The sequence below is a fragment of the Schistocerca gregaria genome, chromosome 1 (genome assembly GCF_023897955.1).
Source record: "Schistocerca gregaria isolate iqSchGreg1 chromosome 1, iqSchGreg1.2, whole genome shotgun sequence".
Lineage (NCBI taxonomy): Eukaryota > Metazoa > Arthropoda > Insecta > Orthoptera > Acrididae > Schistocerca > Schistocerca gregaria.
This window is the reverse complement of record NC_064920.1, coordinates 304,056,157-304,084,048: the sequence shown is the minus strand read 5'-3', so window position 1 is coordinate 304,084,048 and position 27,892 is coordinate 304,056,157. Positions and strand designations below refer to the sequence as shown.

At 40.1% G+C, this 27,892-nt stretch overlaps 1 protein-coding gene across 8 annotated transcripts in view; it reads left to right on the top strand.

Moving 5' to 3' along the window:
- LOC126342556 (diacylglycerol lipase-beta-like) overlaps nt 1-27,892 on the top strand; it is an 822,641-nt gene that overhangs the window by 695,165 nt on the left and 99,584 nt on the right. For 7 of the 8 annotated variants that reach the window (XM_050001868.1, XM_050001865.1, XM_050001866.1 and 4 more), the window contains one exon: nt 17,132-17,244. In XM_050001868.1, coding sequence (XP_049857825.1) covers nt 17,132-17,244 — 113 coding nt within the window. Of the gene's footprint in view, nt 1-10,640; nt 10,786-17,131; nt 17,245-27,892 lie in introns of those variants that run through there. The other variant, XM_050001872.1, reaches the window with a different exon arrangement.

Here is a 27,892-nt window from a genome sequence, read left to right as displayed (position 1 = left end):
CTAGCACTCCCCCAGTTGTACAGCCGACTTTGCTAGCGATGGTTCACTGACTTCTACGATCTCATTTGCCGAGACGATAGTTAGCATAGCCTTCAGCTACGTCATTTGCTACGACCTAGCAAGGCGCCATATTCAGTTACCATTGATATTGTGAATCATGTACTGTCACGAGGGACGTTCATCATTAATGGATTAAAGTTAAGTATTCCACCAGCTACGTCCGTTTTTCTCAATTTTAATTCCATTGTCATGTTCCAGACCTCACGCCAGGCTGCGTGTGCTATAACGCGTGCATTTCGGCCTCCTTTAGTAAGGTGTTGGCTCTCCTGCCAACCACAACATAAAGTTAATTAATATTAGATACAAATTTCTAATAATACCAACGCAAGGAACTGATATGGACAGAATCTAGTTTAATCTCTGCGCACTGCTCTACGCTGCTAGACGGGAAATTGATTCTTAGTTATCCTGTACGGTAGTTCTAGAGTTCTTCTAGGAAAGGCAGCCCATCCCACCATGAGTGGTACTCACCCGCTTTGCAGACAGTCTCCACCTCCCAAGAATTTCCGGCCCCTTTTTCTCACGTGAGTAGGCAAAACGACTGCACTGAGTTTGTGTTTATATAACGTAATTATTTTCAGTTTATTGAGTACCTATGTGCACTTCTTAAGTGGGCTCTTACGTAAAGTATGTTGCTTTAATCAATGGCTGAGAACTGTTTCATTTGTGTGAATGTACAGGTGACTTTTGTAACGCTGGTGGGAAAGGGATTGGATTAATAAATGTGAAATCTTGCTGCTGTCTAGTATACTGTGAAGCCATGTAATTGTGTTGTTGCCAGTTGGTGGAGAAATAATAAATGACTTCTCCCACCATTAATTGTTATTTTGGTAGACTGGATAAAAGTCATCAATTCAGGACGTGCTGGCACTTACAGTAAGGTGTACTGAGTGGCGCCACTTACCACACATGTACAGCATATTTTTCAAGGTGGGTATGTATGATAATGCTCCAGTCCAGAACAGTGTTCTGCTGTAATGCGTTACCTAATTTACGTTGAAATATGTGTACTTCCATAACATCTATGTGGCTTACATCTATTATAGAGAGAATTTAAGCGTCTGGGCCTCTTCAGATGTTGAGAGAGTTGTTTCTGGGGTGACACATTTGATAACTCTTATGCTGTGGAAACCATTCCAGCCAGTGATAGCTCAGACAATGAAATCGACAATGAGACAATTAAATCGAAATTGTCAGTATACAGGGTGTTACAAAAAGGTACGGCCAAACTTTCAGGTAACATTCCTCACACACAAATAAAGAAAAGATGTTATCTGGACATGTGTCCGGAAACGCTTAATTTCCATGTTAGAGCTCATTTTAGTTTCGTCAGTATGTACTGTACTTCCTCGATTCACCGCCAGTTGGCCCAATTGAAGGAAGGTAATGTTGACTTCGGTGCTAGTGTTGACATGCGACTCATTGCTCTACAGTACTAGCATCAAGCACATCAGTACGTAGCATCAACAGGTTAGTGTTCATCACGAACGTGGTTTTGCAGTCAGTGCAATGTTTACAAATGCGGAGTTGGCAGATGCGCATTTGATGTATGGTTTAGTAAGGACCAATAGCCGTGGCGCGGTACGTTTGTATCGAGACAGATTTCCAGAACGAAGGTGTCCTGACAGGAAGACGTTCGAAGCAATTGATCGGCGTCTTAGGGAGCACGGAACATTCCAGCCTATGACTCGCGACTGGGGAAGACCTAGAACGACGAGGACACCTGCAATGGACGAGGCAATTCTTCGTGGAGTTGACGATAACCCTAATGTCAGCATCAGAGAAGTTGCTGCTGTACAAGGTAACGTTGACCACGTCACTGTATGGAGAGTGCTACGGGAGAACCAGTTGTTTCCGTACCATTTACAGCGTGTGCAGGCACTATCAGCAGCTGATTGGCCTCCACGGGTACACTTCTGCAAATGGTTCATCCAACAATGTGTCAATCCTCATTTCAGTGCAAATATTCTCTTTACGGATGAGGCTTCATTCCAACGTGGTCAAATTGTAATTTTCACAATTAACATGTTGTGGGCTGACGAGAATCCGCACGCAATTGTGCAGTCACGTCATCAACACAGATTTTCTGTGAACGTTTGGGCAGGCATTGTTGGTGATGTCTTGATTGGACCCCATTTTCTTCCACCTACGCTCAATGGAGCACGTTATCATGATTTCATACGGGATACCCTACCTGTGCTGCTAGAACATGTGCCTTTACAAGTACGACATAACATGTGGTTCATGCACGATGGAGCTCCTGCACATTTCAGTGAAAGTGTTCGTACGCTTCTCAACAACAGATTCGGTGACCGATGGATTGGTAGAGGCGGACCAATTCCATGGCCTCCGCGCTCTCCTGACCTCAATCCTCTTGACTTTCACTTGTGGGGGCATTTGAAAGCTCTTGTATACGCAACCCCGGTACCAAATGTAGAGACTCTTGGTGCTCGTATTGTGGACGGCTGTGATACAATACTCCATTCTCCAGGGCTGCATCAGCGCATCGGGGATTCCATGCGACGGAGGGTGGATGCATGTATCCTCGCTAACGGAGGACATTTTGAACATTTCCTGTAACAAAGTGTTTGAAGTCACGCTGGTGCGTTCTGTTGCTGTGTCTTTCCATTCCATGATTAATGTGATTTGAAGAGAAGTAATAAAATGAGCTCTAACATGTTCACATAATATATTTTCTTTCTTTGTGGGTGAGGAATATTTCCTGAAAGTTTGGCCGTACCTTTTTGTAACACCCTGTATGTTGACAACATGTTACACTTGACAGTTTTTTGCATAACAGCTCACTTAACAATCACACGTAGGTACTCAATAAACTGAAAATAACTCCATTATACAGGGCGAGTCCCTAACTATTGCCACTTAGAATAACTGCAAAAGTATGATAGTAGCTGAAAAGTTTGTGGCACAAATGTTCCATGGGACAACAGGGGCCATAATATGACGTCGGTTTTTTGTTGCTAGGTAGGGTCGCGCCAGAGATATGAAGGTCAACTTTGTTTTTCTAAATGGGATGCTACCGTTTGGTACTTATTTTCAGATAGCGCCTATCGAGACAAATCCAGTGATGTGTAACAGTAAGGTCTTTGACGGTCACAAAGGTGGCATGAACGTCCATTTACAGAGGGTATTTGAAGTGATGACCACTGGTATCAATGCAGTGCTACAATCTTCTTATCATGGTTTGAGTGGTATTCCTTATCAATTCGGCACTTATCGAAGCATATGCTCTGACAATTCTATCACACGTACGTTCAGGTGTAGTTGGAACGTCTTTATAAACAATGTATTTTACGAATCCCCACAAGAAGTATGCATCTCAATGCGTTACCCTTTTTAATATGTGGTGTGTTCGCTAGTAGCCATATAATCGCCGTGCTCGCAGACAGACGAAGAAACACATTTTTCACTCAGAAAGAAGAGCAGCATTGCATACTTTATTGGAAAACCGGAAGTTATCTACGTCGTTGAGAGTGCAAAAACTTTCGCAGCGTTTGGCAACTATTAATCACCCGCTCTTTCATTATTTTACGCGTTGGCAATTATTTGCTTCTGAACAGCAACAGAAATATCCACCGTGCGCATCTGGAGGCATCTCTGGCAGCTTCATTTGCCAATGTTTTCTTCCATCAGATGGATTTACTCCATCGGTGAGGGACTTCCCTAGGGTCACGTATTACAAATAATTAATCACAACTAATCCACAGCCCGAACCATCTTTTCGCCTTGTATGTTCCAGCTGAATCAATTTAAAGTCTCTGCAAGTTAGTTCATTGAACGTAAATGTGTAATTTCATGATCTCCAAATTAGTGTCTGATTATTTGTGCAGTTTAAAATTGCCGCTCCATTTAGTAAATTGTACGTTATATTTTTCTTTTGATCACTTATGACTACTTTTTACAATATTTTAAAAGAACAGACCTCAGCTTATCTTTGATCTCATCCGCTAGAGAAGAAGAACAGAAGAAGGAACAATTCCACAGACAATACAATGCCAATACATTCCTTTAGTGGTATTATCTTTTGGTATATGATTATTCTTTGTAGAAAACTGGTTATAAAAACAATAAAATATATTGTTATTTCACAATTTAATAATAAGTCAGAATATAATTGTAAGTCTTTTATGAGTTCCTCGCATATAGGCTTAAAACTCATTTCTGCAAAAATATTCGTTAAAATGTCGAGCACTGTCGCACACATTGGCGACACAAAAATATTGGCGTTGACATTCCAAGACCCACGTCTCATAACCCGTTATGATTCTCTTAAGGAACTTCCCGTTCTCATTTGCGCGATCCAAGAAGTCTTCACAGATAGCGAGGCAAAGGTCATTCTGGTCTTGACTCATCAGCCGTGAGACGAACCTGGCGGCAACACGGTGCATTCCAAGATGCAGTGTCATTTTGTAGCGAGGTTCAAAACCATATCAACCAAAACCACTAGAAATAAACGCAAAAATATCTATTTAAAACAGCAGATAAAAATTCACTTGATGCCTTCGTAAGAGACAGTCTCCATTCCTTCCAAGATAATTATGTAAGTGTAGACCAGATATGGGTCAAATTGAAAGATACAGTATCGACAGCAATAGACAGCTTCATACCGCATAAGTGAATAAGAGACGGTACTGATCCACCATGGTACACAAACACGTCAGAACACTGTTGCAGAAGCAACGAAAAAAGCATACCAAATTCAGAAGAACGCAAAATCCCCAAGAGTGGCTAAGTTTCACGGAAGCTCGAAATTTGGTGCGGACGTCAATGCGAAATGCTTTTAATAGTTTCCACAATGAAACATTGTCTAAAAATATGGTAGAAAACCCAAAGAGATTCTGGTCGTATGTAAAGTACACCAGTGGCAAAAAACAGTCAATACCGTCACTGCGCGACAGCGATGGAAATGTTACCGATGATGGTGCCACCAAAGCGGAGTTACTAAATACAGTTTTCCGTAATTCCTTCACGAAAGAAGACCAAGTAAATATTCCAGAATTCGAAACCAGAACAGCTGTTAGCATGTGCGACTTAAAAGTGTGTTGCGAAACAACTCAAATCACTTAAGAAAGGCAAGTCTTCCGTTCCAGATGGTATACCAATCAGGTTCCTTTCATAATATGCAGATACAGTAGCGCCTTTTTCATATACAACCGCTCACTTGACGAAAGTCTGTTCCTAAAGACTGGAAAGTAGCACAGGTCACACCAATATTCAAGGAAGGAATTAGGAGCAACCCATTGATTTACAGACCCATATCACTGACCTCAATTTGCAGTAGGATTTTGGAGCATATACTGTACTCTAACATTATGAATCACCTTGAAGAAAATGACTTATTGATACATAAGAAACACGGATTCAGAAAATATCGTTCCTTCGCAACTTAGCTAGCTAGCTCTTTTATTGCCATGAAGTAACGAGTGTTGTCGACATGGGATCTCAGATCGATCCCATATTCATAGATTTGCAGACGGCTCTTAATACCTCACAAGCGACTTTTAATCAGATTGCGTGTATATGTAGTATCGTCTCAGTTCGTGATTTCCTCTCAGAGAGGTCACAGTTCGTAGTGATAGACGGTGAATCATAGAGTAGAACAGAAGTGATATCTGGCGTTCCGCAAGGTAGTATCACATGCCCTCTGCTGTTCCTGATTTACATAAATGATCTAGGTGATAATCTCAACAAACCACTTAGATTGTTTGCAGATGACGCTGTAATTTACCGTCTAGTAAAATCATCAGATGATCAATTCCAATTACAAAATGACCTAGAGAGAATTTCTGTATGGTGCGAAAAGTGGACATTGGCACTAAACTTCGAAAAGTGTGAGGTCATCCACATTGGTACTAAAAGAAATCCGATAAATTTAGGATATACGATAAATCGCACAAATCTAACGGCTATCAATTCGACTAAATACCCAGGAATTACAATTACGAACAACTGAAATTGGTAAGACCACATAGATAACACTGTGGGGAAGGCGAAACAAAGACTGCGCTTTGTTGGCAGAACACTTAGAAGATGCGACAAACCCACTAAAGAGTCAGCCTACACTTGTCCGTCCTCTGCGGGAATACTGCTGCGCGGTGTGAGATTCTTACCAGCTAGGATTGACGGAGGACATCTAAAGAGTGCAAAGAAGGGCAGCTCGTTTCGTGTTATCGCGCAATAGGGGTGAGAGTGTCCCTGATATGATACGCGAGCTGGCGTGGCAGTCACTGAAACAAATGCGATTTTCTTTGCAGCGAGAGCTATTTACGAAATTTCAAACACCAACTTTCTCTTCTGAATGCGAAAATATTTTGTTGACATCCACCTACGTAGGGAGAAATGATCATCATAATAAAATAAGAGAAATCAGAGCTCGAACGGAAGGATTTAGGTGTTCCTTTTTCCCACGCGCCATTCGAGAGTGGAATGGTAGAGAAGTGATATGAAAATGAAAACTGTTCGATGAACCCTCTGCCAGGCACTTAAGTGTGAGCTGCAGAGTAACTATGTAGATGTAGGATTTTATGACATGATCCAACTGAAATGTTACCTTCTTCTGCAATCTCTCGGACAGTCAGTCTTCGATCGGCACACACAATTTAGTTGTTCCTGACACGAGATCGTCGGTGGACGTCGAAGGGCATCCTGAACGAGGTTCGTCTTCAGCTTCCGTCAGGTCATTTTCAAACTGTGTGAACCGTTCTTAACACCGAGTTTGACTTAAGCAGTCGTCACTTTAGGCCTCCTGCATCATTTTCTATGTCTCTGTAATGGTTTTCTTGAGTTTCACGTAAAATTTAATGCAAATGCATAGCTCCTCTAACTCTGCCATCTCAAAAATTCGTAAACAGTGCTACACAAAGTTGTAGTCACCACAGCACTGAACAATAACTAACAGAGATACAAAAATGAAACCGGCAGTTACATATTAAACACAGGCGTGTGCAGGGATGTCAACCGCATTTCGCTCCAACACACCATTGGAGCGAAACTACGAATGTTCCGGAATTTTTTGGACAGATCTCGTAAATATCAGAGAGCTAGCGTATTAGTCGACGATCTGGGATGAGGGCGCTCGGTAGGTGTATCGTAAGTTTTTATCGTGATATTTCACGAGGACACGCTGAACGATTTGATCATACATGCACAACTGTCCTGAAAGCATTCACAGTGCTTGTTTACTGTAACGTCATCGCATGTTTCCGATAACGGCCACGGGAGCCCAGGTGCACTAATATCGTGGTCAGCCAGTAGCTGGTGATGTACGTAGACATAATTATTCCCTACTGATGTCAGTAGTAGATTCTATATAACCTATCCATAGAACTAGGCTAGCGGAAAGTTGCTAGCTAAACGCATCCATGAGAGAACTCAAAATCCCAACGAAAAGTTTCAATAACTGTGTGTGGGAACGCTTGCCAAAAAAAGTGTTTGTGGGTCTCGAAACCCTTAAAACCCTGTCATAGACGCAGTGTTGTGTTTCAATGCTGGCTTAGTCAGCAGGATATGGGCATAGAACCTGAGGTGAACATGAGGAATGCGCCTCTATCAGTTGACCAGCTGAGGGTGCGGGAGGCTGAGAAAAGTACCCTACAAATGACAGAAGTGGCCAGAATTCAAAAGAGGGCCTCCACACCTAAGCTAGAGGATACAAAAACCCGTAACGCGGACAGTTAGGGACCTAGAGAGTTTTAACTTTGAATATAGGTTAAACAGATCATATCATAAACTTTGAATGCATGTTCCCGAAAGTATGAAGTTTTTAGCTTTAGCTACGATTTTCTCTGAAACTAATACATCTACGTCAGTGAAACTTGGTAGTGAAATTAATTATACCTACTAGAAATGGAGGAATGAAATAGGTGTGACAAATATTGAAATATTATTTTTTTTGACAGCTTTTTAGATCGCGCTTTTCTGTGAATTTCTACTGTGATCAAAATGCTAAGTAATAAACTTTGATGAACATATCATAAATTATACACATTTCAGATTTGGTTTGATTCGAACAAATAATTTTGAGAAACGTATGCCAGCAATAGTATGGTCAACCATAGGAAAAAGCTCACACCCGGGTCCCTTAAATGTCTTTTTCCGCCGCGGCAAGCAGATCGATGGCAATTCCAGACCTCAACGGCATGAATGGCGTATATCTCCATATAATATGCAAAGCAAAATCTTTATCATGGAAAGCATGTTGGGCACTATCCCTTTATCGCAATGTTTGTTCTTTTATTGCTTCTACCTTCTTTCTGATCTACTCTGTCCGTATAATGCTGATGCTGACAGATGATTTTCAGGCTCGCTTTTTGAGTTATCTGCAGCGTACAGCACATGTTCATTCATGTGAAACTAATTTTGCACATCCAACGATTCCTGCACACGTGACGTCATTGTACTCTTCATCAAGAGAGTGACAAATATTGAAAAATGCAGAGCAGTTCTTGTCTCTTCTTCGCAGAAACCGTCGTAGCCATACCAACTCGCCATAAGAAGGCTCTTGATGTACTTTGGAAGTTTTCATTTCTTGAAAAGCACAGATATAACCTTCAAGAAATGAGCACAACAGGAATGGAGTGCAGTGGAACACTAGTCACTGCCAGATGCAGTATCACTGTACAGGATGTCCAAGTACGCCTCCAAGTCCACACCACAAAATTTTTATAAAATTATACTAGCCCAGTTCCAGTCCTCTGCGACCGTCGACACGGCTGGCCCTTGGACACCCTCTTTAACACAATATTGTTGAAAACAATGCATTTGAATTGGCGTCGAGGGCGGTTTATTATTCCAGCGTAGTAATAAATTCTGTTTTCCTTCACTCCAGGCTACCTGTGGACTACGGATCCCATAGCTTCGAAATACAGTATTACATGCCTTAGAAAGCTAACCTATTCGGAGAAAAACATGAAGACCTGGAGAGGCAGCGCTACACACTGAAGGGCTTGTCTCCTGCACTTTTGATTGAGGTACCATGGTACCATATCTTCATAACACCTCTTACTCAGATCACGAACACAAAAAGCTTCCAACCTGGCTTTCCACAGCACACACAATTTCCGTACGTCTTGGAAATTACTGCTCAAAGTGGGATTTTCATCTCCGAGATAATGTAATTTAAGGTACAATTGCAACTGATTTGGTGCGACGTCGTTTAGTACACTTTCCTTCGCCTCCTCTGGTACCATGAATTGTTTAAACTAATTAGTCTGATTACCAGTTTCATTTGTTGTTGTCACATAAACACAGACAACATCGTTAACACGCAGCTGAACTTAAAAATCTTACAGTTGGTGTATTTGCGCTTTCCATAGGAAATAAAATGCCTTGTGCCTTCTGTTTCTGTAGTCCTTTGAAGCACAGGACACAAGGTAACTGCCTCTCAGTAAGCTTTAGTGGTGGTGGTAGTTAGTGATTAATGTCCCGTCGACAAGAGGTCATTAGAGACGGAGCGCAAGCTCGGGTTAGGGAAGGATTGGGAAGGAAATCGGCCGTGCCCTTTCAAAGGAACCATCCCGGCATTTGCCTGAAACGATTTAGGGAATCTTTAGTCTAAGAGGAATCAGAGACTTATCTTGCGTTCTTGTGCGCATTTTGCAGCCCACATGTAGCAAATTCTAAGTTAACTACACCTTTTCCGTTACTAAAGGCCACTGAGCGATTATTCAGATTAGTCACTTTCATCCAAGACATGTCCGCCCCGGTAGCTGAGTGGTTAGCGTGACGGATTGCCGTCCTACGGGCCCGTGTTCGATTCCCGGCTGAGTCGGAGATGGACTGGATGTTGTGTTGTCTTCATCATCATTTCATCCCTATCCGACGCGCAGGTCGCCCAATGTGGCGTCGAATATAATTAAGACCTACCCCGCAAGGGGCCTCCCGGCCAATGACGCCAAACACTCATTTCCATTTCCATCCAAGACATCGCATTAACTTCTTGAAGGTCCCCTTTCACTACTTGCTGTTTTCCACGTGTATCTTTCTAGTTCCACTCAAATATCATTCTAGTAGAGTGCTAGGCAGTGATGGTGACATCGATGAAGGCATCTAGGACTCCAAGAGCATCAAAAGCGACATCTTCAGAGCTCACGCCTCTTCGTTTAATCACCTGAGCGATGTGAAAGGTGGCATAGCCAGCATCCGAAAATCCTATGAAAGACATCACGTTGTAGTGTCATGGTTTAACACCACACGCCCACACTGGCAAATTGATATACCGGAAAGCAAACAACAGTACATATAGCCCGCGACGCAGCGCTAATGACCGCCGTTTAGAGTGAGGCCTCTGTTCACTCTACACATAGCGAGTTGCGCTCGGGAATTGATGCCGTTCACCAGGAAGATACCCTCGACCTGTCTGGGTGCACTGTAGCAGATGTAGTAGGGGCGGCTGCTCTGGCCAAAATTTGCGAAAGTGTTGCAAATAATTTGCAGAAGTGACGTAAAGTGCTCCGTGTCTTGGGTATGGAAAGAAGGCACGAGATTAGGAAGAAAACCTGTCTATTGGCACAGGAAATTATCAAAGACGAAATAGCATTTGCCTGTTCGGTGTATCACAAAATGCTGCGGAACACAGACAACCTGCTGATGCAAGAGCACACAAAACAATTATAGGCGTGTATTTAAGCACAGCTAACATTGACAGAAACCATCAGGTGGGATGTAGACTATCAGGGACCCTGAAACTTCAACTGATAATTATACAAGGTGAGTCAAAAAGGACCTTACAACTTTGGAATGATATAAATTTATTGAGATAACTGACAGATTCGGTAGATGTGTCATTTTGAAGCAAACAACCTCAAGTTTCACAGAAGTGTCAAGTGTCATTTTAGTTCGGTGTGACTATCATTTGTGATGTGGCAAACATCCCACTGGTAATCAGTTTCTTCCCACAATCTTTACAGCAAATTGAGTGCAACTTGTGCAGTGGTAGCGCAGATTTTTCAGGTCAGCTATATGGTTTGGTAGGCGAGATGCACATTGCGTTGATTTTTGTGGACTGCGGGCAAAGCTCTCCATGACCTGTCGTCATAGCCATCAACACATGGGCGACCTGATGATTTATCATGTTGCAGTGAACAACACGTCTCAACAAATTTTTTGTGGCACGAGTAAATGGTAGGTCTGCTTGGCGGTTCTTTAATGTGTTTGGTATGAAATTTACATCAGACATTTGCTGCAGAGTTTATTTCATGAAACCAACACACTCCTCACCATTAAAAGTAGCCATTTTAACTGCGCACTACACTGGCTCCACTGGTGGCAGAATAGGGTACTGCTGCTGTGAATCAAACTTGAGGTTGTTTGTTACAAAATGACACATCTATCAATTCTGTAAGTTACCTCAATAAATTTCTATATCATTACTGAGTTGTAAAGTCCGTTTCAACTCATCCTGTCAATTCTGTCTCACAATGAAAAAGCGCGGAGATGTTTAGCCACACTAAGGAAATAGCAAAGACGAGTTTAATTCTATGTAAAGTTAAATATTTTGAGCAACACCATTTCCCATTTAGCCCTTTGGAATAAATGGACCAATAATAGCAGAATAATCACCAGCAGAAAATAAGAGGATTAAAAATATGTTAGAACTGAGTAGTGTAAAATAAAACAGTACAGGCCAGATTGTAATCTTTAGTGTTGGCTTGTTTTTACTACCAAACAAGTGTAATATTTTGTATATACATTAATTCTGCATTAATTTTTGTGTTTGTGCCTTCTTATATTGTTTTTATACTATCAATCCCAATTATGCACTGATGCACCATAAGCCAACCGAAGCATCCTCACTCCCATGCGCAATAATATTGTGGTCAACTAATACAGGATATCCCTGACTTTGTTTACAACAACCTCCATGGTGAGGCAGGAGCTGTATCTAGCCTGTGAAGCATACACATTAGTGTGGTGGCTGAAATATGCAGGGGGCAGCCCTCTATACACCAAATATAGTTACTTCTTAATTTTTGTCACTACTAATGCTGTACAACTGTTTGTATCGATTGCATGATTCAGACGCTTTTTGTCTATCTCTCTTCTTGATTCCTAAGTGAAAAATTTCAACCAATGTCATTGTAATAATTTCAGATTGAATTGTAGCTTCATGTGGCAGTTATCTAGTTCTTAACTTAATTTTTTGCTGCTGGCAGCATCAGCACAGCAAATCATCCCTCTCTTTCCTCCTGTTTTGAACTGTACAGTCTACTAACAGCATTTCATTCTTTATATTTCCTTGCCAGCACTTTGATGAGAGAGAGGATTATTTGTTTCATACTCATTATTACCTCAGTCATGTCTCTTCAGCCTAATATTCCTTCTATATTCCCATTGCTCTGTAAACCTTCCTTCAGTGACCATTGGATGAACAAATTTCAGGTCTTCTGTGAGCTATGTGAATTCCTAGAAATGTGGATCAAAGTTTATTGTAATGTTCAATACTTACCACACATTATAAAGAACTGAACCCTCCTTCTGCATCACCTAAACTTTTGTACAGTCATTCTACTCAAAAAGTGTCTAAAGCCATACAACTTTTTTTCCCCATGGAACAAATGCTCCCAACAGACTATGAAAATGTGAAGTGGGCTGTGGCGCATACAGTCTCACACCACAAGTTCTCAGAGCCATGAATTCTAAAGAAAAAAACAGGCAGAACTTGTATTCATAAAAACAATCTGCAGAAAGAAAAGTGCTTCATTGTTTTAGACTATAAATCTCCAAAAATCAGCCAACTGACAACCTTTCAGTCAGAACCACTGTCACTTCAGTGTTATATGAGCACGAAAATGTAATAGGAGATGTTAACATAGACATCTACTCATTGAGAAGAACATCCTCCACAATAAACCTAAGGATATTGTTTAGTTGCTATAAGTTCAACACATTTGAATTAGTTGAGAACCTCTGAAAATAGCGTGGAGGCTGCACTTTTTTTTTTTTTTTTCAGTTGCCAGTTTCTCGTAATTGGATCATTTATCTGACTTTTTTCACACAACACTAAAGAAAGAGTCTACAGTGGGCACTACAACAAGTTTGTGGTGATGGCTGATGTTTTTCTACTTACAGTTCTCAAAATGTTGTATCTGCTAACAAGTGCCTGGGTGTAGGTCTTCTTATGAGTTTGATATATTTTGATCCAAAATAATATTATATTTCCAACTACAATTTTTAGTTATGTGTTTACTATTCTGTGCCATCTGTTAATTATGTAGCTTGTTGTACTGCACTTTGTAAGTAAGTTAACACTTATTGTTTGATACATTAACAGTTGACACTACTCCATTTTGCACCAGCCAATTATACTTACCCAGAGGTGGAAACGAAGCTTACTTTGAGCAGGTTTAAGAGCTTAGAATTAAATAAAATCAAAATATTACAAAACTTTGACAGTACAAGCCTACTTATCAGTGTGATGTTGCACTCCTTCAGGCCTTGGTATATGCACTGACTCAACTGGAAAGGGCATCTTAAGGCCATTACATCCTCTCCTGGCGCAAGCTGGCCCACAACTGTTATAATTGCCCATTGATATCCTGGACTCTGGCACAGAGATACAGCTATTTCACATGTGTATGTGACATCTCCAGGCCCGGTAACAAAAATAAACACAATTTACACTAACATGCTCAGGTGGACAGTCTACATGTCACAAATAAATGCAACTCTAAGCATTTACATATCCACTGTAGGTGCATTTGTATATGAAGTTACATTGATGCCTGACCATATTTTCTAAGTGCTTCACTTTTTTGTCAAGCAGCATATCATCTGAAAGTTATTCAATTTCATCTGGCTTCTCAAGCCACTTTCAACAAATCTAACTTTTTGCCATTTGTTGTTTTTCATGTGATCAAGCCAGGATAATATTCTTCATCATAAAAATCTAAAGCATGCATACCTGGACTGAAATCATGTGTTGAAATGTCCCCTCAATTATTACCATACTGTTAGAAAAATCTCATTCCTATATTATCATCAGTTTCATCAAAGTTAATTCCTATTTCATTAGTATTGCTATGTGTGTAATATACTCTACTGCTTTCTTTTTGTGAACTGATGCTCTGGTGTTAAAGTTTCTTTTTAGTTGCTTTTTCTGGTTTTACTTGTCCTCCTAGCAAGTTCGAGAACTACATCTCTCAGTCATGTACTGTTCCCATGTGCTACTTTTATCTTCTTTCATACTGTCACTTTTTCTTTGAGTGCTGTTGCATTGTTTGCATTGTGTATCCTAAATATTCCCCAAGAAAACATAACCAATCACACAAGAGGTAAACACTCTACCAAAACAGAGGCAAATTACTGCTCTGTTCAGTGGATTATCTCCCAGCCTCCCAGGAACATGACTGTAGATTTTTCTCCTTGTTTTCTATGCTGTTGATCAATTTCTTAATGCGTCTTGAGACCTTTTACTTTGCATTGATGAACAGTGAATACCACTGGCAGTTGCTTCCAGTGTCCTAAAACTTTTCAATAACACTACTTTATCACTGTAGCTGACATATTCGTAATGAGAGAATCAGGAACTGTATTGATATTTAAAACAATTCTTATTTATTCTCCAGTCTCAGTGACACATTTTTAATTACATCTAGAGTGATTGAAACATGCCATGTAATTAAAAATGCACAACTTAGGTTGAAGAATAAATGAGAACATTTGATCAGTTGCTATAATACACATAATATATATTAGTAATGAATCATCATAGCAATTGCTGCTTTTGAACAGCATCAACATATCACATACGCACTGCATGAAGTTGCCAGTTTAAAAAAAAAAAAAATATTTTGAAAAATGCAAGAAAAATTGATAAGTGGGAACAAACGTTGTCATACTGTTGTTCACAATTAATTACTGTCTATAAAATCTTATGCTGTTGCTTCTAGCAAATCATGAAATGAGTTGTACATTAACAGTTTCCAGATACATGTTCTCAGTTAGCAATAGTGTGTCATGCTTTAGTATATTTCAATTTATTCTTGTAATGCACTAATATCTCTGGAACACTTTGCTGTCTTCTGTGTTTAATTCCAAGAAACTGTTCAACCAGTGTTAATGAAAATACAATTTTGACAATGTCACCTCACTACTCTCAATGTCACTCCCCTGACAGTACACATACACCAGCTAAGTCTGTGGTCTTCAAGATAAACCCATCAAAAATCCAGGAAATTGTTATCAGATGAACCACCTATAGTTTCCATCTCTGTGGCTTTTTCATACTTTTTAGAACTGTTGTAACCTGTTAACTGGCATAGAAGCTGGTGGCACAAAATTATTAGTAAAAGTGGCAAAAATTAAGATATCTAATGTGTAATAAGTTCTGTCAAAAGTAAGTACATTAAATTGTAAAAAAAAATCAATAAATTTCTTTAGCTATCAAAATAAAATTTGCATGACCTTGATGTCACCACCAGTAATCAATTCATTGTAAATAAATAGGCAATGAAATTTCTCAGAATTTTGATACAACGTGACCTAAATGGGACAAATATGTTGAATATATGAATTCTAAGCTGAACACTCAGTGTTACCTTTGAGGAATCCTAAAAGGATACACTAATGAGTGCTTTCTACACTTATTTTAATGTGTAACTGCAATATGACCTCATATTCTGGGGAAATTCAGCAGTAGTTTAGGAGAACTTCAGAACATAAAAATGACCCATTAAGGTTATTACAAGGAACATAGCTAGACAATCCCATAAACTATTTTTTATAACACTGAAAGTACTACCAACACAAAATACCGCACCACTGCTTTTATTCAGTATGTGAATACATGAGCTTCAGTACCATATATGTAATATGTAATTTTTAATATGTAATATTTACATATAGACATGATTATTTATCAAAAGTCCAGTATATCTAGTGCACTGTGCAGCATGTGATCAAATGGGCTAAATAAATTAATTTAAATATCTTGAACTAATCCTTGATTACAAACTAACTTTAAAACCCTACCTAATAACGATGCAACAGAAACCCCACAATAGATTAAAATTACTTATGGGATGAACATGAGGACTGCATCCCTCCATTGTTGTCCACACGTACAAAGCCTTGCACATTCTCCACTATACCAGTGTAATGTGGATATCCTGTTCATCAAATTTCTGTCACTATCTTCAAATCCTTGAGTGTCATGCATTCTACCTTTCTTCCTATGTCTATATATTCCAGAAAGAAATTATTAATGCAAGGTAGCTAATGGTTCTGTCATCGAAGATATGTTTGGGTTAAACAGGTTCAGTTCCCCAACAAGCTGTCCACTCAATCCTCCCTCCCCCCCCCCCCCCCACCCACTCACTTAAAAAAAAAAAAACAACAAACAACTATATCATGTAATTCGATTGATGGGATGGTGCCTAAAAGGCTCCATCCAACTTACTGTTTCAGGCTTCTCCAGTCTTAGCTTCTTGTCTGTATTTAACATTTTATTTATATCTACCATCAAATGGCCCCAACTTTAACAATTTTTGGTTGTCAAATGTATTCTCTTTTTCATAGTATTGCAGTTACTTAAATTTGCACCACTCCTAGCTGTTTCATCAGGTACTGTGTTCATCATTAGATTGTCATTTGTCCACTGCCATTATCCTATGATAACTACAAAGATATTGTCCCATGCAGGTCAGCTCAAGAGATGCTTATTATGCTGTCTAATGACCAGCAGCAGCATAAATACCTTGTGTTTTACAAGTGGAACTGTTTCTTCTGACTGATTGTGGTATAATGGAAGCGGGAATAAGGTCACATGATGGTTATGACAATATTTGTTGAAATCTGAAGTGGCAGTATTGTGACTGAGTTATTGTCTTTAATTGACATTATACCCTAATTTTCCATTCCTTTACTTTGTGAAGTGGGAGAAATGTATTGTCAGATTGAAGCTATGAAATGGGCCACACAGTATGCTTAGATAACTCAGCTGGTAAAATTACTGCTCACAGAGAATTAATTTTTCAGGAAGCTTCATATCATGAACATTTTTTCTCATTAAAACTGTAAAATTTTATGTTCTTATTTATTTTATCTTTTTTTACAGAGTGCTGCTAATCATTCCTGAAGTTGGATGGAACATAATGGGGACTATATGGGCCTTCAGTGATTTAGTTGAATGTGAGAGTGATGAAAACTTTACTCGCACTGTCATTGAAGGTAATATAGTTCACCATCTACTTAAATTACATCACACCTAGGTTTTCTTCTGTTCTTATCGTATTTTATGACATCTTTTATTTATTAAAGGTGTTTAAAATCTGTCTGCGCATCTGCTAAACATGTGTATTCTATCAAACGCATTTTTTTTATATTGATTTAAAGCACCTTCAGTGGTATTATTTTTTTGATCTCCACTTATATCTGAAAGTGTTATCTGTTCCAACATTTTTAAGATATTCCTGCATTTGACACTGATGTTTTTTTGTGTAAACTCAAATTGGCTATAAGCACTATGCACTGCTTGTAAAATATGACAAAGTACTGAACAACTAACTTTTATTTATGCTGTGCTGATTAACTGTTTTTATGGTCACAGTATGACTACATTTGACAACTTTGCAGCAAACTATGTCTTTGATGTGTGTTGCCAGGCAGTTGAGTTCAAAGACTTACTTATGTTCCTTTTATTAGATTTAATTTAGTTGATCTTGTGATTGGATTTGAAGCACTCAGAAGGTATTAACTATAATAAGATATAGGTTTTCACTGTGTTTCATAAATAAATTGATTATATGCTAGACTAATTTGTAATAAGATTGGATCATTATTGTCATACAAATCACTCTCCTCTATAAATAACAGTATTAGAAATGGTAGTGTTGCTTTGATTATTAGACTAAAATATGGAATTACAATCTCTTGAGATATAAAATTAAATAAAAATGTAACTGTCACACTTCATGGCATCTTTGTGGTCGCACAGCTGATGGCCGAGTATTGATGAATTCTGCTGTGATGTAGATGTCCATAAAACTATAAAAAAACCAGTGCTCAGTAATATTGGATCCAAAACGAGTGTACTGGACCTACAACTAAATATTATTTGTCAATCTCCACTTTTATAAGTGATAAATAATACACCACTTTTCATCATATGGAAACACGTCTTGAGTCATTGACTGCATGAAAAGGTAGCTCAAGGGAAAAAGTCTTCACTTGTTCCTGCTATCACTCACTTTCCACAGAAGAGATATACCAAGATTTTGTTAACCAGTTAATCCTATGTGTGCCTAGTAAATAACAAAAACTTTATTAGTTATTATTGTCACCCCCCCCCCCCCTTCAATGAACCATTGATCATGGACCTTTCCAGGGTAGGGTGGCTTATGTGCCTCTACAATATAATACAAACACTTTCGAATCATACAAGTAATAAGCAAAATTTTACTTAAGTCAGTCTCAAATGGAGTAAGGTTCGGCGTAAGTTTTCCATGTGGTGGACTCGATTGTTAGATTGCAGGGAGTGCAGATGGGTAGCTCACATGACCAAGCTCTCACTGTAGTAATACACAATATTAATTACATCAATAATAATGTAACCACATTAATGCTCACATCATGAATACATTCAGTACAGCATCCTTTCACATAGCCGGGTAGGCACTAGTAAGACATAGTGTTCCATGGGAGAGTTGAACTTAAAAAGTGTGTAAACCAACACAAACTGGGTATGAAGCCACCCTGTGCCATGGTTACATAGAAAGACGGGTGATTTTTCTATGTGGGGCACTGGGTGGTGGCTACACATGCTGCTCCTGATGCATGGCTGCCAGCACTGTCTGAATGTGCAGATCTCTGGTGGCTAAGCTTAGGCACTATGCTCCAGTGGAGGCTACTTGAGTAATACAAGATGGGCCAACACCTCATGTCCTGCTGACTTAACAAACAGGCAGGTCCCAGAGTGATCGGGATGTAACTGTGGGTTACCACAGTGCTCTCCTTTTGTCAAGTCACTGTAAGCTGGTCTCACTCCACCATCTCTCCACCATAGATTAGGAAGGCCCTCAGTGCTGAGGAAGGTGACATCCATGTCCTCCACAGCACCACCAGTCGATGCCCTCTGTGTAACGAAGAGCTCCCTGTCGACCAGCAGTGGAGTGTAGGGCAAAAGTGACCTAGTTGGTGATAGCATTGATATGAGCAGATGTATGTGGATGGAATGCTTGCTGCTCAGGGCAGTGCTGCAGGAACCAGATCCATGCAGGCTCAGAGCAAGAAATGAAGGGCTGGAAACAAGAATAGAAGAGGGTGAGAAAGGCATGATACCCTGCGACAAATGTGGAAGCAGAATCAGTGGAGGAGACATAAAGGGCAGAGTTGCAGAAGGAGGTCCAGATGGGGGGAAAAGGACAGCCTTGTAGGTAAGTGTGGAGATTATGCAGGTGAGTCCTCCAGTTGGAGGCACAGTTGATTGCAGTGGTGGGTCACCAGCAGTGTGAAGATATACTGACAATGCTGGATGGCTGGATGCAGATGACTGCTAGAATGAAGCACTTATGGTGACCAAATGCACAAGCCCAGACTGGAGTCCCAGATGTGTAGTGCAATGCTAAGATTCAGCACCATGTGTGCCTGGCACTTGTGTGGCAGCTCTGCCTTGCCCTTCTTGCTGATGGGTGTGAACCTGATGAACTAAGAAAACGTTGAGTGACACGTCATCCAGGGCATTGCCAATATACTTCTTCACTCTGGAAAGTCCATATGAGGCAATCAACCTCCCGTTGTGATTGAGTGTGGAAATGGGGTGCACAAATATAGAGAATAGTATGGTGTGCACAAAAGCTTGAAAAGTCTGAGAGATGAATTGTAGACTACTGTTCATTACCAGGGTGCAGGGCAGGCCATTGATAGAGAATATCAGTGTGAGAAACAGCACTGTTACATCCACCATGGTGAAGTAGAAGTAGACAAATGTGGAAACCAGGTGTAAGCGTCAACGACCACCAATCAGTAAGCATCCGGGAAGGGGCCTGTGAAGTCGATGCACTCCCAAGGCTGTGATGATGCAGGCCATGGTGAATACCATTGTCAGGGCTCAGTCCATTGATCTGCACACTTAGAGCAAGCAGTGATTAGATGTTATAACATCAAGCTGAATAAATATATTTCTAGGACGACACAATACATGTAAGTCACAGATCAAGTAAACAAAGTAAGATGTGTGTACACTGTAACAGTCAAATCAGCACTGAGTCCAAGTCTAGCGGCCGCTGACTGGCTGGCTGCTTAGGTGGCACGGCTGTGCAATGGCTGGCAGACAGCGCTGCATGTAGAGCGTAACTGCACGGCGTCACTTTGAAAGATCGTCGAGTCACAACAGTAGACATGTTGGTGAGTCAGTATCTTTGTCCACGAGACAGTGATCCTATTGCAGGAGGTGAAAGATGTCCCACTAGAGAGATGCCAGAATGACCACCTGTGGCACAGCATTTTCTGTGAATAACAAAATAACATGACTGATGAGTGATACTCTATGCCATAACACAAAATAATTGCAGATAGTATCTGACACACAAGCCAAATGTGTCGGGCCACTCTTGCTTTCATTCATTTGCACTTAACAAAGAATGGGGTCAGCAGCTCACTGGTAGGCATGAAAGAGCATCTGCATTGAAGTGCCGAGTCATGGGGTGGAAATGAATCTTGTAATTATACCTGCTAAGGAACAAGGCCCAGTGATGAAGTCTGTTGGCTGTCCTGTCTGGCAAGTGTGCCGAGGGACCAAATAGAAATGCTAAACAGCTTGTTAGAGTCACCAAATGAAAATTATTGCTATATAGAAATACATGAAACTTCTTGGTTACATAAATAATTGTGAGAGCCTGCTTCTATATTTGAGAGTAATTCTTCTGTTCGTCACTAAGCATCTTTGGTTAAAAATCAATGGGCAGTCCCAAACCATCTTCACTACGTTGAGGCAAAATGACCAACACGTCATATTGTGAAGTGTCCACTGCAACCACAAGCTGGTGCCACAGCTAGTAGGAGACCATGATGAGGCAGAAATCAGCCATCTTTCAGTCTTCAGAATGCTTGGTCACAGGTAGATATCCTCTCAAACAATGCACCTTTCTTAAGCATTTGATTTAGAGGATAGGAAACTTAAGGTGCCTGCACCAGAAACTTTTGGTAATACAAACAGACCTCTTAATTATGTCTCATAAATGTTCAATAGGATTCATGTTGAGCAATCTGGATGATCAAATTAACCATTCAAATTGTCCAGAACATTCTTCAAACCAGTTGTGAACAGTTGTGGCCAGGTGACATGGCACATCATTGTTTGGGAACATTAGGTCCATGGTTGGCTGCAAATGGTCTCCAAGCAGTCAGTGATTGGATCAGTTGGCTCAGAGGACTTAGTCCATTCCACATAAACACAGCCCTTACCATTATCAAGCCGCCACCACCAGCTTGCATAGTGCCTTGTTGACAGTTTGGGTCCCTGGCTTCATTGGTTCTGATCTACACTTAAATCCTACCATCAGCTCTTACCAAATGAAATTGGGACTCATCTGACCAGACCACAGTTTTCCAGTCAGCTAGGGTCCAACTTATATGGTCATGAGCCCGGGACAGGTGGTGCAGGCTATGTTATGCTGTTAGCAAGGGCTCTTGCATTGGTCATCTGCTGTCATAGCCCATTAATGCCAAATTCTTTGCAATGTCATAATGGATATGTCCATCGTATGCCCTACATTTATTTCTGCAGTTATTTCCTGCAGTGTTGCTTATCTGTTAGCACTGACAACTCTATGCTAATGTTATTGCTCTCGGTCACTGTTGTCCATGGTGAGAGGTAATGCTTGAAATCTGGTACTCTTGACACTGTGAGTCTCAGAATATTGAATTCCCTAATGATTTCTGAAATGAAATGTCAATGACTCTACCTCCAACCTCTGTTCCATGTTCAAAGACTGTTAATTCCTGTCATGTGGTGACAATCGTGTCAGAAACCTTTTCACATGAATCAGATAAGCGCAAATGGCAGCTCAACCAATGCACTGCCCTTTTATACCTTGTGTACCCAATAATATCACCATCTGTATACATGCATATTGCTATCCCATGACTTTTATCACCTCAGTCTACAGTATTATGAGATTAGCTTGTGTACATCAATTTCAGTGAGTTCTGTGTGAGTTCTGATACATAAAAGTCAGCTGCAACTCAACCTACCTTATTAGTTTCTGAAAGGATATGTGAAGTTCTTTTTTATATATAAGACTTCAGATGTTTTAATGGAAGACTCTAAATATTTTCTTTTTATTATCCTTGGCTTTGTCCAAGCTGCAGTGTTTTGTTAAACTGATAATTATATCAACTATAACTATGTTTATTCTGAAACTCTGCCATTTGCAAGAATTTACCCTAAAAAGGCCAAGTGAACACACTGGAAATCACTGGGATAGGATGGATACTACTTTTGTCAGACAGGATACTCCTTGCAATTAGCTGTGCAAGCATTCAGATACAAACCTCACCATTTATGATGAGACCGAGTGAGGGGTGATGCGTCGGTCACACCCATGAATGAATGTCACTCTCCCCTGAGGAAGTTCCCAAGCTTTGCATTAACATGTTTCACAGAACTCTTCATCCAGCACTTATCATATCACTGAACCAGTGATACAATCTTCATGCTAGTGTGAAAAGCATTCTCAGCGATGTCACCTCAGTTAGGCTTGTATAACTGATGTTACAGTCCAGATGTTATGCGTGGCTCCCTACCATTATCATATGATCTTGTTTTTCAAGTTCCTTTGCCAAAGCGTCTAAATCACAAGTGACATAATTGAGTCCTGCACTTGGCTTAAAACTATTAGTTACCTTGTAATCCCATCCCAAAGAGCTCTGAACCAGTTCTAATGATTGAAGATATTCTCTCCAGATGGGGATGAAACATTGAATTTCAACAAGAAATTTATCCGACCATGGTATAATTGCCCAGAATATTTCAATAAGTGTAAAGTTTATGCTGCAGTATCTACAAGATTCAGTTCTGCTTCAAGTACCTAAAAATGGAGACTCTGCCTCAATGACTAATGGCCTCTTACTGACTTAATTGTACTGACTTCTTTATACTAACTCACCTCTTGTTGAAGTTCAAGCATAAATAACTTATGATTGCTACTAAATGATACAAGTGGAGTTTTCATATATCCATATTTTTTCACATTGATTTGCAACCGACATAACATTTCTTTTTTCATTGGTTTTAACATTTGTGAATTTTAATTCTTACAAATTTATCTTCACTGGGTTATCATGATACTCCCCTTTCTGGCTAAAGTTTATAAATTTCACTGAATATGGGCAAAATTTGATGTTGCAAATTAAACTGAAGTAGTGCAAATTAATCTAAAGATATTTTTCTCAAGATATATCACTTTAAATAGTCAGAAAAAAATCTAATTTTGCAAGTAAGCTCCCATTTCTGGACTATAATAAGCTATAATGTCATGGATAATTTAGTTATGCTGTTATCCCCCATGACACTTACACATTCCAGTTCCTGTCAGTATAGCTGACAGAATTCTCAGGAAATATAAAATACATTATTTTCATTGAATTACTCTTCATAATGATATGGCTCATTCATAAATATACTCTGTGTGTGTGTGTGTGTGTGTGTGTGTGTGTGTGTGTGTGTGTGTGTGTGTGTGAGAGAGAGAGAGAGAGAGAGAGAGAGAGAGAGAGAGAGAGAGGGGGGGGGAGGGGGGGGGGATGGAACACCATTGGTCAAATGTTACAGCTTCTTATGACTCCAAACTTACTCCTCTAAGACATCAGAGCATCATAGTAACAATATCAAAAGTAACAAAGAATGAAGTAACTTCAGATATGACATTCCTTGAGGCTTTGAATTATGATATCTTTTATTCTTGCTAACTGCTGTGCCATGATGCATGCTGTACAGCTTGTGGCATTGTTCCCTCTCCTAAAGAAATAGCAAACCACTGTTTCAGAAGTTCTCACTGGAGCTGACTGCAGCACTGTGTGTCTAGATATTGACAGTGATCCTCCACATGGAAGCAATGGTGCGATCCACAAATTCTGGTCATGTTGTCACATCCTCTTCACTATGTTGAGCATTGAAGGTAGAGCCTCCCATTGGAGCTTCATGTTCATTGAACTGATATTCAGTTCTATTGAACAAGAAACCCTATTGCTCCATTATTGACCTGCACTTGAGAACTGTAGGACAGCTTCATATGAAGGGCATGAACTCTGCACATGTGAATTCTTTATAACCCTCAGATTCATATGTGCCACTCGGCAAGCGAAAAAGGAGATGATAGAGCCCAAATTAGCACTTTTGTTTTTCTGATAATTACACTTTCTATACATACCAAACTTCTCGGGCTGTATCTCACTGATCAGAGTTTAGCATTAAACTGCTTTTGGTCCTGCTGTTGGGTGTCTAGGGTCTGTATGTGAGCCAGCTGTGTTGCTTCTTGTCTTGGGGACAGTGACAGTGATGTTTCAGAAAATGAGGATTGTGTACATGTAAGTTGTCGTGATTCAGGAATAGAAGCAGTAGTGTCAGAGAAGATGAATTTGAATCACAGGAAGAAGTAATTCAAGAGGATGTATTTCTTTTAGAAGACATCTTCCAAAAGATATTTCTACAAGGAACTGTACAGGGGCTTTGGCAGTTGGCACAACTTTGGTGAAAGTGCAGAAGGTGAGGTAGTCATTATAGACTATTATCCATCAATTCCTATTTTTTGACTTCAGGAACCTCCCCAAGATGTTGATTCTATTTTGGTGGAGTGGCACTGCTGCAGGCAGAAATGGTACAATATGCCCAAAGGTAATTGCAGCATGTGCTGCCATCACTTTCAGTCCTTACAGTGGCTCATGTAGGACTCGCAAATTGGCTGAGGCCTGATAGTGATACCTGTGTCTAGTACTGTCTAGAATCTCCACAAATCCTGGGTGACCAGATGTTGGAACACGTTGAAAAACTTTAGGGTGCCTGGTGGTAAATGAGCCGGGATCATGGGCAACCATTTGTGTTCCACTGCATCAAAGTTTTTCTTGTACAATGTTCCCTTCAGTAATTGGAATCCTTCTTTGGTTGATTCCTTCTTCTTTGAGGCTTGTAAAGGTTTCAGCAATGCTGAAGCAACTCTCTGTTCAGAAGTGATGACTGAGATTTTGTCGATGCTTTTGTGAGCTGTCACAGGATCCCTTGAAAGGCTGTCAGCATTCTTGTATTTGTAGCTGTTTTAATGCACACCTATAATGCTGTATTCTTCAAGCCTTAGTCTCCATCTCGCCAACTGACCCGACAGATCCTACAGTAGTTAGCCAGCATAGAGGGTGGTGATGCATCACAATGTTGAATGATTTGTAAATAAATGTGTCTGGTATTTATTGATGGCAGAGGACTGCATTCCAAACATACTGTAACACGGGTGTTAAATGAATGGCTTAGATGTTCTACAAATGTCTTTGGAAAAACAACCATGTCATCCAGATAGCAAAGACATGTTGTCCATGTAAGTTATCAAAGCAGGTCATCCATCATATGTTCAAAGGTGGCTGGAATATTATATAGCCCAAACAGCATAACTTTGAACACATAGTGGCTACCAGTATTTATGAAGGCATTCTTTTCCTAGTCAGCCTCATCCATCTCAGTTTACCAGTACATGTCTGGAGGTCCATAGTTGAGAAATCTTTTATTCTTTTCAGGTAGGCTAGGGTGACATATTTAAATAAATAGATAAATAAATAAATGGTTTATTTCTTCATAATAACTTTGTGATTTTGTTAGGCATTGGTAGTTGATGCATAAATGCCACATGTCAGCCTTCTTCTTCTTCACAAGGATGACAGGAGAGGACCAATGACTGTCAAAGTGTCAAAGAATGCATGATGTGATCTTGCAGCATCTTCTCCACTTTGTCCTCTATTAAGCATCATTCATTGGATATAAAATACACAAGCACTGACTAGCTGGCAGATTATCCCCAGAGTTGACATAGTATTTTACCATGGGCAATTGGCCTATCTTTCTTCCATTCTCAGTTTGAAAGTGTTCAAAAATTGCTGCAGAATGGTAAACACTTGCCCCTCAGTCAGGCCAGATTCTACCAGCAGTTCAGTAGTAGCACCTACCAGTAACAGTGCATGAGTCTTAATCAGTGGCATTGAACTGATCATTGATGCTATGTGGATTCCTTTTGTGAGTGTTAATAGCTTCTTGCAATTGACAAAACTTTATAGTTTAACTCAGCTCCCAGACTGATGTCTGAAACTCATCTTGTTGATGATGGCAGCAAACAACCATCCAGAGCAATCTTTGCTAAGTGTCCTTGTTGGAATAGCTTCATCAGTAGAGAACTCTGGTCTTCCACAGTCCATGACTGCTTTTGATGCCTCCAAGAAATCCCATCCAGGAATAACGTTATGACTAAATTCTGCTAAGATGACAAATTTGAAGGGCTGTGTTTTATCATTCATGTATTTTCTGTTTGTGACCCTCAGTAAGCCACTTTCATATCATGGATCATAATCTTCTTTATCTGGCGATGATAGGCATTCAACATTACAGAAAAAGAAGCCCCTAAGGCTACTAGTACCCAGAAAGGTTAGCTCACAGTGAGAATTCCTAACATCTTGGAAACTGCATGAAGCATTTTCATTTTTGGCAGTCTCACCTTCACATATGGCCACCCACTTAGTTCTCCTGAATTTAGCAGCCAGACAAGCCGCTGGATCTCTGTATGACTGTGAGGTGTGGGTACAGCACATTGGGGAGCAATTTCATCCAGCATCGGTGATAGCGTTTGTTTCACTGGTTGACTATAATCATATGCTGTTTACTGGTGTGAACAGGACTGTTGTGATGATTGGCATCTTGTGACATAGTAGTTATCGGAATGTTGTCTTCTTTCTTTGCAGCAGTATGCAACATGCCCAGGGTGCCCATAGTGCAAACATACCAGAATGCTGCCCTCTGGCCTCCAAATGTCCAAATATGTGTCCTCCTGTGGGATGTTGTACTTGGCAGAGGAGTTGGCTGTACTTGTGTTGGTCAAATGGTGGGCTGTTGTTTGATGGCTGTGGCATAAAGCCTGAATTGGCTGAGTCTGTTCTTCCTGGCTTGTTTGACTGGTGATGGAGACCAGAGCTGAAGATCGATACACTTCTTCTTGGACATTCTCTGTTTCCTCCTGATGTATGGCGACAATATTTATGGCTGCTATCTCCAGATTCATGGCTTACTCAGTCTGACAGTTCTGGCTATCATTAGCTGCTATACTTCTTTTATTAATATCTGGCGTATGATAGAGATGAGGTTGTTGCGATCTTCAACAATTGCCCTGCGGGCCACATTCAGAAATCAGTTGAACTTCTTTTGTTAGATTCTTTTTCTGTTGGGTTTCTTTGATGTGTTGTTATCACCTGATGAATTTCTCAGTGACTGTGACATCCTTTACCAGAAGAGATTGGTATACGTTTTCAGCAATTGCTTTCAACAAATGTGAGATTTTTTGGCTTCTGTCATACTTGGATTCACAATGTGGCATAAGGCCAAAACATTCTGTAAGATTGTGTCATTTCTCCATGACTTTTGGCTCTACTCTTTAATTAATCATCTGATAACAGTAAGTGGCCTAGCTGCTAATTGTCACCAGATGTTTGGCCTGGAATTTATCCCAGCTATCAATGGACCTTGGGAATAATGTACTGTTTGTAATCTGATTCTTGTCCTTGTGTTGCCTAACTGGAGCCACAATGATGTAGATCCACCAAACAATATCATGTCATAACCACAATCCAAAAGCAG